Source organism: Chenopodium quinoa, unplaced genomic scaffold (genome assembly GCF_001683475.1).
Source record: "Chenopodium quinoa cultivar QQ74 unplaced genomic scaffold, ASM168347v1, whole genome shotgun sequence".
Lineage (NCBI taxonomy): Eukaryota > Viridiplantae > Streptophyta > Magnoliopsida > Caryophyllales > Amaranthaceae > Chenopodium > Chenopodium quinoa.
The window spans coordinates 2,229,396-2,242,810 of NW_018742577.1; the positions used below are offsets into that span (position 1 = coordinate 2,229,396).

The 13,415-nt window shown below is 37.6% G+C and overlaps 1 protein-coding gene across 1 annotated transcript; it reads left to right on the forward strand.

Annotated features, from left to right (window-relative positions):
* The first annotated feature begins 599 nt into the window (after positions 1 to 599).
* LOC110720711 (G-type lectin S-receptor-like serine/threonine-protein kinase At2g19130) lies at positions 600 to 13,247 on the forward strand. The gene is made up of 2 exons (XM_021899760.1): positions 600 to 814; positions 11,032 to 13,247. Exons 1-2 carry the CDS (start codon positions 775 to 777, stop codon positions 13,245 to 13,247), a joined length of 2,256 nt encoding a protein of 751 aa, XP_021755452.1. The 5' UTR covers positions 600 to 774.
* Positions 13,248 to 13,415: the final 168 nt, after the last annotated feature.

Consider the following 13,415-nt stretch of genomic DNA (forward strand, 5'->3'; position numbering starts at 1 on the left):
TACCCACCCTAGCCAAACCCCTAACCCGTGAAACCCCACCCCCCTTCCTCCACCACCTCAAAACTCCATCGCGTCGTCCTTATTCAATAGTATAGTGAACATAAAGTTTAAGGAATTTGATAGATCAGAGTGGAGAGTGGGGACTATAAAGTATAGTTAGTGGGGATAAATTTAATTGTTAATAGTAGAGAAATAATAAATAAATAGTGTAAGTGGAGTTGGTGGGAAAATAAATGTAGGACTTTTTCAAATAAAAAAATGTTGCAATTATTTTAATATGGATGGAAAAGAAAAATGTTTTCGATTGCTTGGAGATTTGGAGGCAACCACCTTGCTGCGACCCACAATTCCTTGCGGCGACCACCTACGTTCTACCCTGACCTCGGCATCCGGTAGATGATTAAGGAAATAAAAACAGTTCAACGTAATTTTTTGGATATTTTATAGTCAACTTAAATCAACGGTCCTAAGTTACATAATGATAATCAAGGGAGTAGATTTCTTTTTGTATTTATAGTCATCTCAAAATAGTCCGCAACTTTTCATTACCACTTGGATGTCCATCCAGTACAAAAACGCCTCAACTGCCTTGAAAATTCAACGCAAATAAACTCGATCTTTGTTTGTTGACTTGAGAAAAAATAAGTGTCTCCCCAAGTCTTTGTAGTTTGTCCTCTACAATGCTAGCTGCTCAAGTTTCCTGGTTTATTTTCTGAAGTTTAATCCACTCTTCCCTTTTCAAAAAATAGGAAAGAAAAAAACACGAAACAGAAGATGGGCCCAATCATCGATAGAAAGAGTTTGTTGCAAGTATGTTGAGTCCCTTAGGTTTTGATTGATAGTTTTGAATGATGACAAACAGCTAAGGGAAACAGGTCCTTGAAAGTGTTCGATACAGTTGGGGGAACCAGCTAACATAGAACACTGTATCCCCAGACAAGTTATTACTTACATGAGTTTTCTTATTGAACTAACTTGTCTTTATACAGGGAACAGTTATATGATAAAAGTGTTATGTACTGGTAGGGAACCAGTATGTACTGTTTCCATGGTTGCTACGTGGTACAGCAGTCACTTACTTTATATTGTGCATTAACCTTATTGATTGTGCAGAATATAAGTTGATTCCAAGTCTTGAAGCAGATAGGACTTTCGAAGAGATTGAAGAAAGTTCCATTGGTTACAATTGAGGTTATCTAAAGAAGGTTTTCAAGACTTGAAGTTTACATGAAGGAAGATCCACATCAAGAAAGAGCTTTTTAGGATCTTCATGTAAATGCTCCGTAGTATGGTTTATTAATGGATATATAAAGTGCTTTAAATATATCGAGCATCGTTGTGAAATTTGGTACAAGGATTGGAACAAATTTCATAACATGTTCAAGTCAGGGAACCAGGTCTGGGGACCAGGTTAACTGATCAGGTTATTAGAGCTGCGATTTTAAAAAGATTTTATAAAAAGATTTTTTATTGAAAATTCAGTTTTGAAAATATATCTTGGCAGCTGTAAATAGATGTGATATAATCTTTAAATACCTAAAAACTAGGAGTAATTATCTTGAGTTGATTTTATCTTATAATAGAATCAATTAAAGATAAATACTTACCTAAATCATGTTTATCTTATTGGCATGATTTATGGTAACTAGGGTTTCGGTTTTCTAAGACTATAAATACAATCTATTCGCTAATAATCTGAATAGATCTCTCACACGCATAAAAAGGAGTTTTTCATTATTGAGAGCAAAAGCACTAAATCCATTATTGAATCATATACAAGAGCATCTAGTGTTTAATATTTTCTCTACATTAACTTTTGAGAGTTAGATCATTAGAGAGTTTTGATCTTGTAATTGAGTCTTTGGCAAAGAGGCTAAAGGCTGGGTGAGTGTTTGTGAGTTCAAACACGTTTAGAACTTACGAGTGTAAGTTGAGAGCATACTCGGAGTATAGTGTGGGGTTTGCTGGTTCCCGGAGTAGGGAAACAGCAGAGTGTTCTTTGTCTTTGTTTTTCGGAGTAGATTAATAAAGAACTTAGGATAGGAGGACGTAGGCCTGAGTTGGCTGAACCTCGTTAAATTTGTTGTCTTCTTTATTGCTTATTTATATTCCGCTGCATAAGGGAACCAGCACAACTGGTCCCTTAACCATAATTCGAAAAGAAGCAAAATTAGCCAACGATTACTTAACACTCAATTCACCCCCCCCCCTCTTGAGTGCCCATTGAACCTTCAATTGGTATCAGAGCCTAAGCTTCTCGAAAGAGTAACATCTAGAGGAGTTAAGAATGAGTACTCAAGAATTAAGTGCAATCGGTTATGACAACAAGTCACCCAAGTTTAATGGAAATAATTATGCTTGGTGGAAGAACAGGATCCAGAATGTTATCATGGGTATTGACTATGAATGCTGGCTCGTAGTTAAAAATGGTCCTAATATCATTCTCAAGACAGATGTTGAGGGGAACCAGGTTCCCAAGAAAGATAGCGAATTGGTCACTGCTGATTACAAGTTGCTGGAGAAGAATGCTAAGGCAATGTCAATACTACAACAAGCAATAGGTGAGACCGAAACAAATCGTATATCTGGCTGCAGTAGTGCTAAGGAGATATGGGACACCCTTGAACTTGCGTTTGAGGGAACCAGTGAGGTAAAACGGTCTAAAATTGATTTAATCATGTCTAAATATGAATTGTTTGCCATGAATAAAAATGAAAAAATCAATGATTGCTTTCGTAGGTTTATGACTATTGTAAATGATCTTAGATCTCTTGGTAAAAATTTATCTGACGAGGATCTTGTGAGAAAATTATTGCGTAGTTTAACAGATGCATGGACAGCTAAGGTAACAGCAGTATACGAAGCAAAGGATCTGTCTACCTTGTCTCTGGAACAGCTGATTGGTTCCCTTATGACTCATGAGATGCTGATTGACTCTAAGTCTGAGAAGGAACCAGCAAGAGGCATGGCGCTTAAGGGAACAGTAGAAGATGATGAAGATGAAATTAGCATGATTGCAAAAAGATTTGAGAGATCTCTTCGAGATCAAAGAAAGAATTTCAAAGGTAAGCATTTTAAAAACTATAAAAAATCTAACTCTAATTCTTCTTCTACAGGATGTTTCAAGTGTGGAGAAAAAGGACATCTTATTCGAGATTGTCCTAAGTGGAATGACAAACAGTCTAAATCCGGAGATAAACAAGCATACAAGAATGCCATGATAGCTTCCATGTGGGGAGACTCTGACTCAGGGTCAGATGAAGAAGAAGGATCACCCAACTCAGATGTTTGCCTAACTGCCTTTACAAACATCAAGGAAAACAGCACTGGTCCAGGAACCAGAGGGGGAACCAGTACATTCAACAAATGCTTTATGGCAAAGAAGGATGTACTACATGAACGCAAGGTAAGCTTAGAGCAAATTAGAGAAGATATGCATGAATATGATAGAGAAAATATGCTTGCTTGTATTGATTCCTTACTAGATGAATGCTATAAACTAAGTGAAACATACATAACTTGCAAAAGAGAATTAAAAGAAAAACGTGGTGAATGTAATATTGCTATTGCTAGTTGTGATCATCTAGAAGGAGTCTGTTATGAACTAAAAAATCAAGTAGCAGAACTAGAGGTTGAATTGGACAAGTGTAAAGTGGAACTAGAAAAGGAAAGATCGTTTGAACCAATTGATGGTGAAGAGGATCTGACCTCCTGGTTCCCTAGAGACTTATCAACCACTAGTGATACTCTTGATTTTTCAGTAGCTATAAGTAAAGCAAATTCGTGTACTAGAACTTCCTTGTTGAAGGCCTTTGAAACATTGGCTTACAACCTGGAAAACTCTCACAAGGAAATTGCTTCACTTAAAGCTGCACAGTTCATTGTTTCACCTACAGGTACCAGTGTAGATGTCAGTAATACGATTGATAAGTATGAAAGTAATATTTGTGATTTGCATGCGGAAATCAATCAACTGAAAAAGGACAAGCAACCAGTGGTTGTTGACATGTCTATTGACTCTATGGTTTCAAAGCTTAATCTACAATTCGAAGCTTTAAAAAGTAACTTTGATTTTCTTAAAGAGAAAAACGAATTGTTAACTAAAACACTTGAAACCAGAGAAAAAGAACTTAATGATAGTCATAGACATGTGGACAAATTATTGAATGCTCAAGAATCCTTAAATTACCTGACTTCATCAAGAGGAAACAGAGGAAAAGTTGGTCTTGGTTATACTAGACAGAGAACCAGGACTAACTGGTCTCCCAGAGAAACCACCTGGATCAAAGAATATCAACGAGGCAAGTATGTCATGACTAAAGAGATGCATGTGTGTTTTCATTGTGGTAAAAATGGACATAAGATACATGAATGTCCAGCTAAGAAAATTAGTGCTAATAAGAACAGCAAGGGTGTAAAATATGTGTGGAGAAGAAAGGATCAACAAGATGTTAATGTTGTTGAAAAGGGACCCAAGTATGTTTGGGTTCCTAAAACTAATGTTTGATTTGCTCTTGCAGGCTAGAGTGAAGGGAGACACCTATTGGTATTTGGACAGTGGTTGCTCAAGACACATGTCCGGGGATAAAGATCAATTCCTTTCACTAGTGGCCTTTGATGGAGGAAGTGTCACCTTTGGGGATAACAGCAAGGGAACCATCACTGGTTTAGGTAAGGTTGGTAAGACACTTTCTAACGCAATAGATGATGTTTATTATGTTGAAGGCTTGCAACATAATCTCTTGAGTATTTCTCAATTATGTGACAAAGGTAATATAGTTGAGTTTCAAGCCAACCTATGTCACATAGTTAACTCACAAACAGGAGAACTTGTATGTGAGGGAACCAGGAAGCATGATGTTTACATCACCTTCTTAGATAAAATCCCTCAAGACAAGTCCATCTGTTTGAGAGCTGTTTCTGACAATAATCAATGGATTTGGCATAAGAGGTTTGGACATGCTAGCCTAACACTTCTAAACAAACTTAAAACACGTGACTTAGTTGTAGGCCTTCCTAACATTAAGTATGAAGCTGATAAAGTTTGTTCTGAATGTGTAAGGGGGAAACAGGTCAAAATTTCTTTTAAGTCTAAAACTGTTTTGAGTACCAGCAGACCCTTCGAACTTGTACACATTGATTTGTGTGGTCCCATGAGAGTACAAAGTCGAAGAGGTCATAGATATGTCTGTGTTATGGTTGATGATTATTCTAGGTACACTTGGGTAATGATGTTACACACAAAGGATGAAACGTTTGAAGAATGGGTAACATTGGTGAAACAAGTGGAGAACCAGCTCACCCACAAGCTGGTCTCGGTAAGATCAGACCATGGTACTGAATTTGATAATGCTAACTTTATTGATTATTGTAGGGAACATGGAGTTAATCACAACTTCTCAGCCCCTAGAACACCTCAACAAAATGGTGTTGTAGAAAGGAAGAATAGAACTCTTGAGGAGATGGCGAGGACGATGCTCATTGAGAGTGGTCTCCCAAAGAGTTTTTGGGGAGAAGCTGTTGACACTGCTTGCTATATATTGAATAGAGGTCTCATTAGACCAAAGTTAAATAAGACTCCCTATGAACTGCTTAAAGGTCGAAAGCCCAACATTACATATTTTCGCATTTTTGGATGTAAATGTTATGTGCATAATAATGGGAAGGACCAGCTTGATAAATTTGATCCTAGAAGTGATGAGGGAATCTTCCTTGGATACTCTTCTCACAGCAAAGCATATAGAGTCTTTAATAAAAGGACTCTTCGTGTTGAGGAGAGTGTCCATGTCATTTTTGATGAATTTAACATGTCTTCTGAGATTGCGCAGGTACAACCTGATGAAGTGATTGGATTGATGGATTTCACGGGGAACCAGTATACTGGTCCCACGGATGAAGTGCAAGCAGATCTAGGCCTACCAAATACTCCACCAGATGATAATGATGAAGTGCCTAGAGAAGAAAATGAAGATAATGAGGACTCTGAAGGGGAACCAAGTCCTGATGGTTCCTCAAATAATGGACAGGTAATGAGTTCAGGGGGAACAGAAGAAGGTACCACCCCTGAACCTGAGGTAAGTAATGATAGAGGAAACAGCATGAATGTGAATCCTCCTGGCTCCTCAGAAGAAGGAGAGATCCATGAACATGCTGGTTCCCAACTTAATGAGAAAGCACAAAACAGTCTTAATTTTAAAAGTTATAGATATCAATCTTCTCATCCCACTGATCAAATAATTAGTGATATAAATAAGGGGATTCAAACGAGAACAAATGTTTTTCAAAACTTTTGTGCTTTCTATTCTTTCCTGTCTAATGTAGAGCCTACTGACTATAAAATGGCATTGACTGATCCTGATTGGGTACTAGCTATGCAAGATGAGTTAAATCAGTTTCAGAGGAACCAGGTTTGGCACCTGGTTCCCCGTCCCAAGGAAAGATCAGTCATTGGCACTAGATGGGTCTTTAGAAACAAGTTAGATGACCTTGGTACTATAGTCAGAAACAAAGCAAGGCTAGTGGTGCAAGGGTACAATCAACAAGAAGGAATTGACTATGATGAGACGTTTGCACCAGTAGCTAGGCTAGAGGCTATTAGGATTTTAATTGCTTATGCTGCTCACATGAATTTTAAGCTGTTTCAGATGGATGTAAAGACTACCTTCCTCAATGGATATTTAAAGGAAGAAGTATATGTGGAGCAGCCACCTGGTTTTGAAGATGCACTGTTCCCCCAACATGTGTACAAGTTGGACAAAGCATTATATGGGTTGAAACAAGCTCCGAGGGCTTGGTATGAAAGATTGTCCAATTTCTTGATGGCAAATGATTACAAGAGGGGAACAGTAGACAAGACCTTGTTCATAAGAACCAGGGGGAAACACTTGATTGTAGTACAAATTTATGTTGATGATATTTTATTTGGTGCTACTAATCAGGTTTTATGTGATGAATTTGCTAATCTTATGCAGAGTGAATTTGAAATGAGCATGATGGGAGAACTAGGATTCTTCCTAGGGTTGCAGATTAAGCAAATGGATGATGGAATAATGATCCATCAACAAAAGTACTCAAAAGAGTTGCTGAAAAAATTCGGCATGGAGAACAGCAAAGCTTATGATACACCTGTTCCCCCATCTACAAAATTAGATGCTGATCTTAAGGGAAAAGATGTTGAAGCTTCCCTTTATAGAGGAATGATAGGTTCTCTACTTTACCTAACAGCTAGTAGACCTGACATTGTGTTTTCTGTTGGTTTGTGTGCTAGGTTTCAAAGCAATCCAAAGGAATCTCACTTGAAGGCTGTTAGAAGGATACTTAGGTATCTTGTAGGAACATCAAATCTGGGATTGTGGTACCCCAAAGGCAGTACCATTGATCTTATTGGATACACAGATGCAGATTATGCTGGTTTCTTAGTTGATAGAAAGAGCACATCAGGTATGGCACACTTTCTTGGCTCTTGTCTAATTTCATGGGGTTCTAAAAAGCAAAATTCAGTGGCCCTATCCACAGCAGAGTCTGAATATATAGCTGCAGCTTCATGCTGTTCCCAGCTACTGTGGATAAGGAACCAGCTGAAAGATTTTGGTGTTATTTATAAAAGTGTTCCTATTTTTTGTGATAACACTAGTGCAATCAATATTTCAAAGAATCCTGTGCAACACTCCAAGACAAAACACATTGAAATAAGACACCATTTTTTAAGAGACAATGTGGAAAAAGGATTGGTGGAGATGTTGTTTTGTAAAAGTGAAGATCAAATTGCTGATATCTTCACAAAGCCTTTGTGTAGAGAGTCTTTTTGTAGGTTAAGAGTCCTTTTAGGTCTAGTTAGATTTTAGGTATTGGCTTCAATTACTTCCTTCAATGATTGGTTAGAATGGTATTCTCTTGTATAGTGTGTGTACATACTTATGTTGATATCTTTCAAGTGTTGTGTAGATGGTTCAAAATCTCAAAAGGATTGAGAATAATTGTTGTAAGAAACAGGTGAAATCAGGCTGAATTGCCAGAAACAGCGTGACATGGTTTTATACAGGTACCAGCAAAGGGAAACAGCAGACCAGCTCTGATATGTCATCCAATAATATCTTTTATTTTCGGAAGATTACTATAAGATATTTCCTTTTGGAAGGAATTTATCTTATTTCAGTTATTTAATCCCATATAAAAGGCAAACATATCATATGCCTTATTTATAGTTGGTTGAGATAATTATGGTAAAAGATAATTACCAAATTTTTGATTTCAATTTAAAAAAAAAATAAAAAAAATATCCTTTACAGTTGCTTTTTATTGGCTCAACTAACTCTTTTCTTTCCTCTTCTCTCTTTGTGCTTCATTGTTAAAAATATACACTAACCCTTTGTGCAGATCATCAATCATCATCACTCGAAATTCTCTCTCTCTCTCATATGCTTTAAATTCATCATTGTTCATTCGGTTACTGTTCACTCAAGGAACCAGCTCAGTCTCAGGGGGAACATCAGATGGAAGCATAAGTGTCCTTAAGCCCGAAGTTGGAGGAAATTCAGAAAATTCAGAGTGAAGAGGATGAAATAGAGATTGTTGGTTATTATGAGGAGACACCCATTGCTAAGACCATGGTACGAAGTAGAGTAACTCAATTAAAGAAGTTCACTGAGAAGGTGCAGGAGGAACAGTCCATTGACGCTGTTCCAGGAACCAAGAGAAAAAGGGTACCAGCAAGAACCTCCTTGCTTGATTGATGTGATGCTAGTTTTGCACTCGTTATGCAACAAGGAGAACATTCTGAATCAGTACATATCTCTCATGATTTCTTAAAAAAAAAAAAAAAAAAAAAAAAAAACAAAAAAAAAAAAAAAAAAATAGAGGAACCAGCAGGTCAGGAAGTGGTTCTGAAACAGATTGGAGAACCATGAGAATATGCTTAGTAAGATAATGAGATTGGTTCAAGTAGAGCATGATGACAAGGTTGAGTGGGATGAAGAGGAACCAGATGATGATGCAGAAGATGTTGCAAAGTTCGAGGAGGAGGAAGGGAACGAGAATGATGATGAGGAGTGATGCTGTTTCTGTTCTTGTTTCCTCACCCTCATGTTTATTCTAAAATAACTGATTTTGTTGGTCTGTCTACTTCTTTCCATTCCATGAACTTTCTTTTTGGATGGATTTGGGCTTCTTTGGTTGAACTTTGTTGGCTTGTATGAACTACTAACTCTGCTATGGTATGAACTGTTTGACTAATCTCTTTTTGCAGCATAATGCTTGAATGGTGGTTGATGCCATTGTATGGATAAGCACATTAACTTGTGCACATTGCTTTTACTTGTGGATACTTTTTAATGATGCCAAAAGGGGGAAGTAGTTTGAAGTTGAAGCCTAAGGTTTAGCTAGTTTAGATTGAGTCAGTTTGAGGTTTAGCTAGTTTAGATTGAGTCAGTTTGAGTCTTTTTATTTCGTATTTTCTATTTTCTGTTTAGGGGACCAGTTAGCCTAACTGACTTGTTCCAAAGAGTTTTGAGTCCTTGAAGTTTTTGACGGTTTTCTTTTTGAGCATGTCCACAGGTTCAAGAACTTCAAGAGTTTGTCATCATCAAAAAGGGGGAATTTGTTGAGTCCCTTAGGTTTTGATTGATAGTTTTGAATGATGACAAACAGCTAAGGGAAACAGGTCCTTGAAAGTGTTCGATACAGTTGGGGGAACCAGCTAACATAGAACACTGTATCCCCAGACAAGTTATTACTTACATGAGTTTTCTTATTGAACTAACTTGTCTTTATACAGGGAACAGTTATATGATAAAAGTGTTATGTACTGGTAGGGAACCAGTATGTACTGTTTCCATGGTTGCTACGTGGTACAGCAGTCACTTACTTTATATTGTGCATTAACCTTATTGATTGTGCAGAATATAAGTTGATTCCAAGTCTTGAAGCAGATAGGACTTTCGAAGAGATTGAAGAAAGTTCCATTGGTTACAATTGAGGTTATCTAAAGAAGGTTTTCAAGACTTGAAGTTTACATGAAGGAAGATCCACATCAAGAAAGAGCTTTTTAGGATCTTCATGTAAATGCTCCGTAGTATGGTTTATTAATGGATATATAAAGTGCTTTAAATATATCGAGCATCGTTGTGAAATTTGGTACAAGGATTGGAACAAATTTCATAACATGTTCAAGTCAGGGAACCAGGTCTGGGGACCAGGTTAACTGATCAGGTTATTAGAGCTGCGATTTTAAAAAGATTTTATAAAAAGATTTTTTATTGAAAATTCAGTTTTGAAAATATATCTTGGCAGCTGTAAATAGATGTGATATAATCTTTAAATACCTAAAAACTAGGAGTAATTATCTTGAGTTGATTTTATCTTATAATAGAATCAATTAAAGATAAATACTTACCTAAATCATGTTTATCTTATTGGCATGATTTATGGTAACTAGGGTTTCGGTTTTCTAAGACTATAAATACAATCTATTCGCTAATAATCTGAATAGATCTCTCACACGCATAAAAAGGAGTTTTTCATTATTGAGAGCAAAAGCACTAAATCCATTATTGAATCATATACAAGAGCATCTAGTGTTTAATATTTTCTCTACATTAACTTTTGAGAGTTAGATCATTAGAGAGTTTTGATCTTGTAATTGAGTCTTTGGCAAAGAGGCTAAAGGCTGGGTGAGTGTTTGTGAGTTCAAACACGTTTAGAACTTACGAGTGTAAGTTGAGAGCATACTCGGAGTATAGTGTGGGGTTTGCTGGTTCCCGGAGTAGGGAAACAGCAGAGTGTTCTTTGTCTTTGTTTTTCGGAGTAGATTAATAAAGAACTTAGGATAGGAGGACGTAGGCCTGAGTTGGCTGAACCTCGTTAAATTTGTTGTCTTCTTTATTGCTTATTTATATTCCGCTGCATAAGGGAACCAGCACAACTGGTCCCTTAACCATAATTCGAAAAGAAGCAAAATTAGCCAACGATTACTTAACACTCAATTCACCCCCCCCCCCCCCCCCCTCTTGAGTGCCCATTGAACCTTCAAAGTATACATTTTGCACTTCTTGGTCGTTTTTGCTTTAGGACAAGACATATATCCAGGCGAATCTATCACCATAGACGACAGAGCAATAACCTCTAGAAATGGCGTTTTTGCATTTGGCTATTATTATGACTATGAGACTGCTAGCATATGGTACAACAAACTTCCTGATCAGACTAGTATTGTGTGGACAGCGGACGAGGAATATTACCTTGAGAGCAAACTGCCCCAACTTAATCTGTCTCATCAAGGTAACTTAACATTCAACGATGGCGAGGTATATTTCATGGTGAGTTGGTCAAGCAGATCTGGTAATCTGGTACTTAAGTGTATTTCAGATCCCAACATCATCCTCTGGCAGAGTTTTGATCATCCTACCGATACGTGGTTACCTGGTGCCAAGGTCGGATTCAATAAGCTTACTAACACACAACAAGTCTACGAATCCGGTATATTCTCTTTTCAGATGGATAACAATACATTCAACTCTATTAGTCTTAATAATGGCTCCTGTAGGGTTAAAGAAAAATCTATCTTTTGTATGTTGGAATTAGGCTGGTATAATGGTCAAGCAGACATGGTTCTGTTTGACCACACCTCCGTCTCCCTCGTGTCAAATGTGAACGAGACATATTTTACTTATTCACTGACAAACACCTCCATTTTAACACGATTTATGCTCAACAAAGCCACTGGGTTGTTAATTCAATATATGTGGGATGATTCCCAAGTCTGGATGCCATCTAACTGGAGGTTAGCTGACACATTTTGTGATCAATTTGCAGTCTACAACAACCACCAAGGGATTGACTCGCAAGATTGCACATGCTCTTCTACAGCTAAATGTCCACGTACAAGTCCTTTCCAATGTTATGATGGGACAAAAGATGGTTTTCTACTGCTTCAGAATTCAACATTTCCTTCGGACAATGGTCTTCCTATTGGAGGCCAAGATGATTGCAGTAGATTTTGTATGCACGATTGCAACTGTGAAGCATATGGAAGATATGATGATCACATTAACGCGTGCCACATGTGGTATAGCCTGTTAGACCTAGACCTATATTATTCTCCAGGATCAGATATATATGTCAGACTTGCTACAACTAATGGGATCAAGGTAAGAAAGGCTAAGCCGAGAAGTAATTCTTCAGTTGTAGGAGTAGCTCTTTGTGGATTATGTATAATAGTCATAGTCGTAGTTGTTTTCGTTTGGAAAAGCAGAAGAAAAAATTATGTAAATGCATTGCAAGCAGAGGAGGGTTCTTTAAATTTCATGAAATACAGTGCTCTCCGTCGTGCAACAATGAATTTTTCATGTAAATTGGGTGAAGGAGGGTTTGGTTTTGTCTACAAAGGAACCTTGCCAAATTCATCGTGTGATATAGCTGTGAAGCATCTCAAGATCCAAGGCCAGGGAGAGAAACAATTCAGAGCAGAGATAAGCACCTTAGGAACAATTTATCATTCCAATCTTGTGCATCTTTGGGGTTTTTGTGTTGAAGGCTCAAAGAGGTTTCTAGTCTATGAGCATATGCCTAATGGGTCGCTTGACGGGCATATATTTTGTGATAACCCCGGAAATTTAGATTGGACAACAAGATACAAAATTGGACTAGGGATTGCAAAAGGGTTGGCCTATCTACACAGCGGGTGCAGGGAATGCATCATACACTGGGACATAAAGCCAGAGAATATACTGCTAGATGACGAATATAATCCCAAGATTGCTGATTTTGGCCTTGCAAAACTTCTATGCAGAGACTTCAGTCGAGTGCTGACAACTATGAGAGGAACAAGAGGCTATCTTGCACCCGAGTGGATTTCAGGTGCACCAATTACATCAAAGGCTGATGTATACAGCTACGGAATGATGCTTTTTGAGATTATATCTGGCAGGAGAAACTGGTCCATAAGAACCAATGGGGAAAACGATTACTTTCCAATCCAGGTGATGCAGAAATTGATGAGTGTTGAAGATGTTATAAGCTTGATAGACAGTAAACTAGGAGAAACTGTCAATTCAGAAGAATTAATCAGGACTTGCAGAGTTGCAGGCTGGTGTATCCAAGAAAATGAGGAAGATAGGCTGTCCATGGTAAATGTCGTACGAATTTTGGAAGGAGTCACACAAGTGGCTAATCCTCCAATTCCAAGATTTCTGCAACATGTTACAGAAATCCCGGAGGATTCTACAGCTTACCATACATGCATTGTTGAGTGATAAATAACCAACTCGTCAAATTACAGTGAATGAAAATTTCATATTCATTTGTAAAACTGTAATAGGCCATATCCATGTTGCTAGGTATAATTGGCAAAATTAAGGCCAAAGTTTCCTTCCTATGTTTGTCTGAACGTACTCCTAATTTGCTGTGATAGCTAATGGATA

Coding starts and splice junctions, on each gene's coding strand:
- LOC110720711 (XM_021899760.1), top strand. CDS start 775: ATGGGCCCAATCATCGATAGAAAGAGTTTGTTGCAAGTAT. Junction 815..11,031: donor AAAGAGTTTGTTGCAAGTAT/GTTGAGTCCCTT, acceptor CCTTCAAAGTAT/ACATTTTGCACTTCTTGGTC.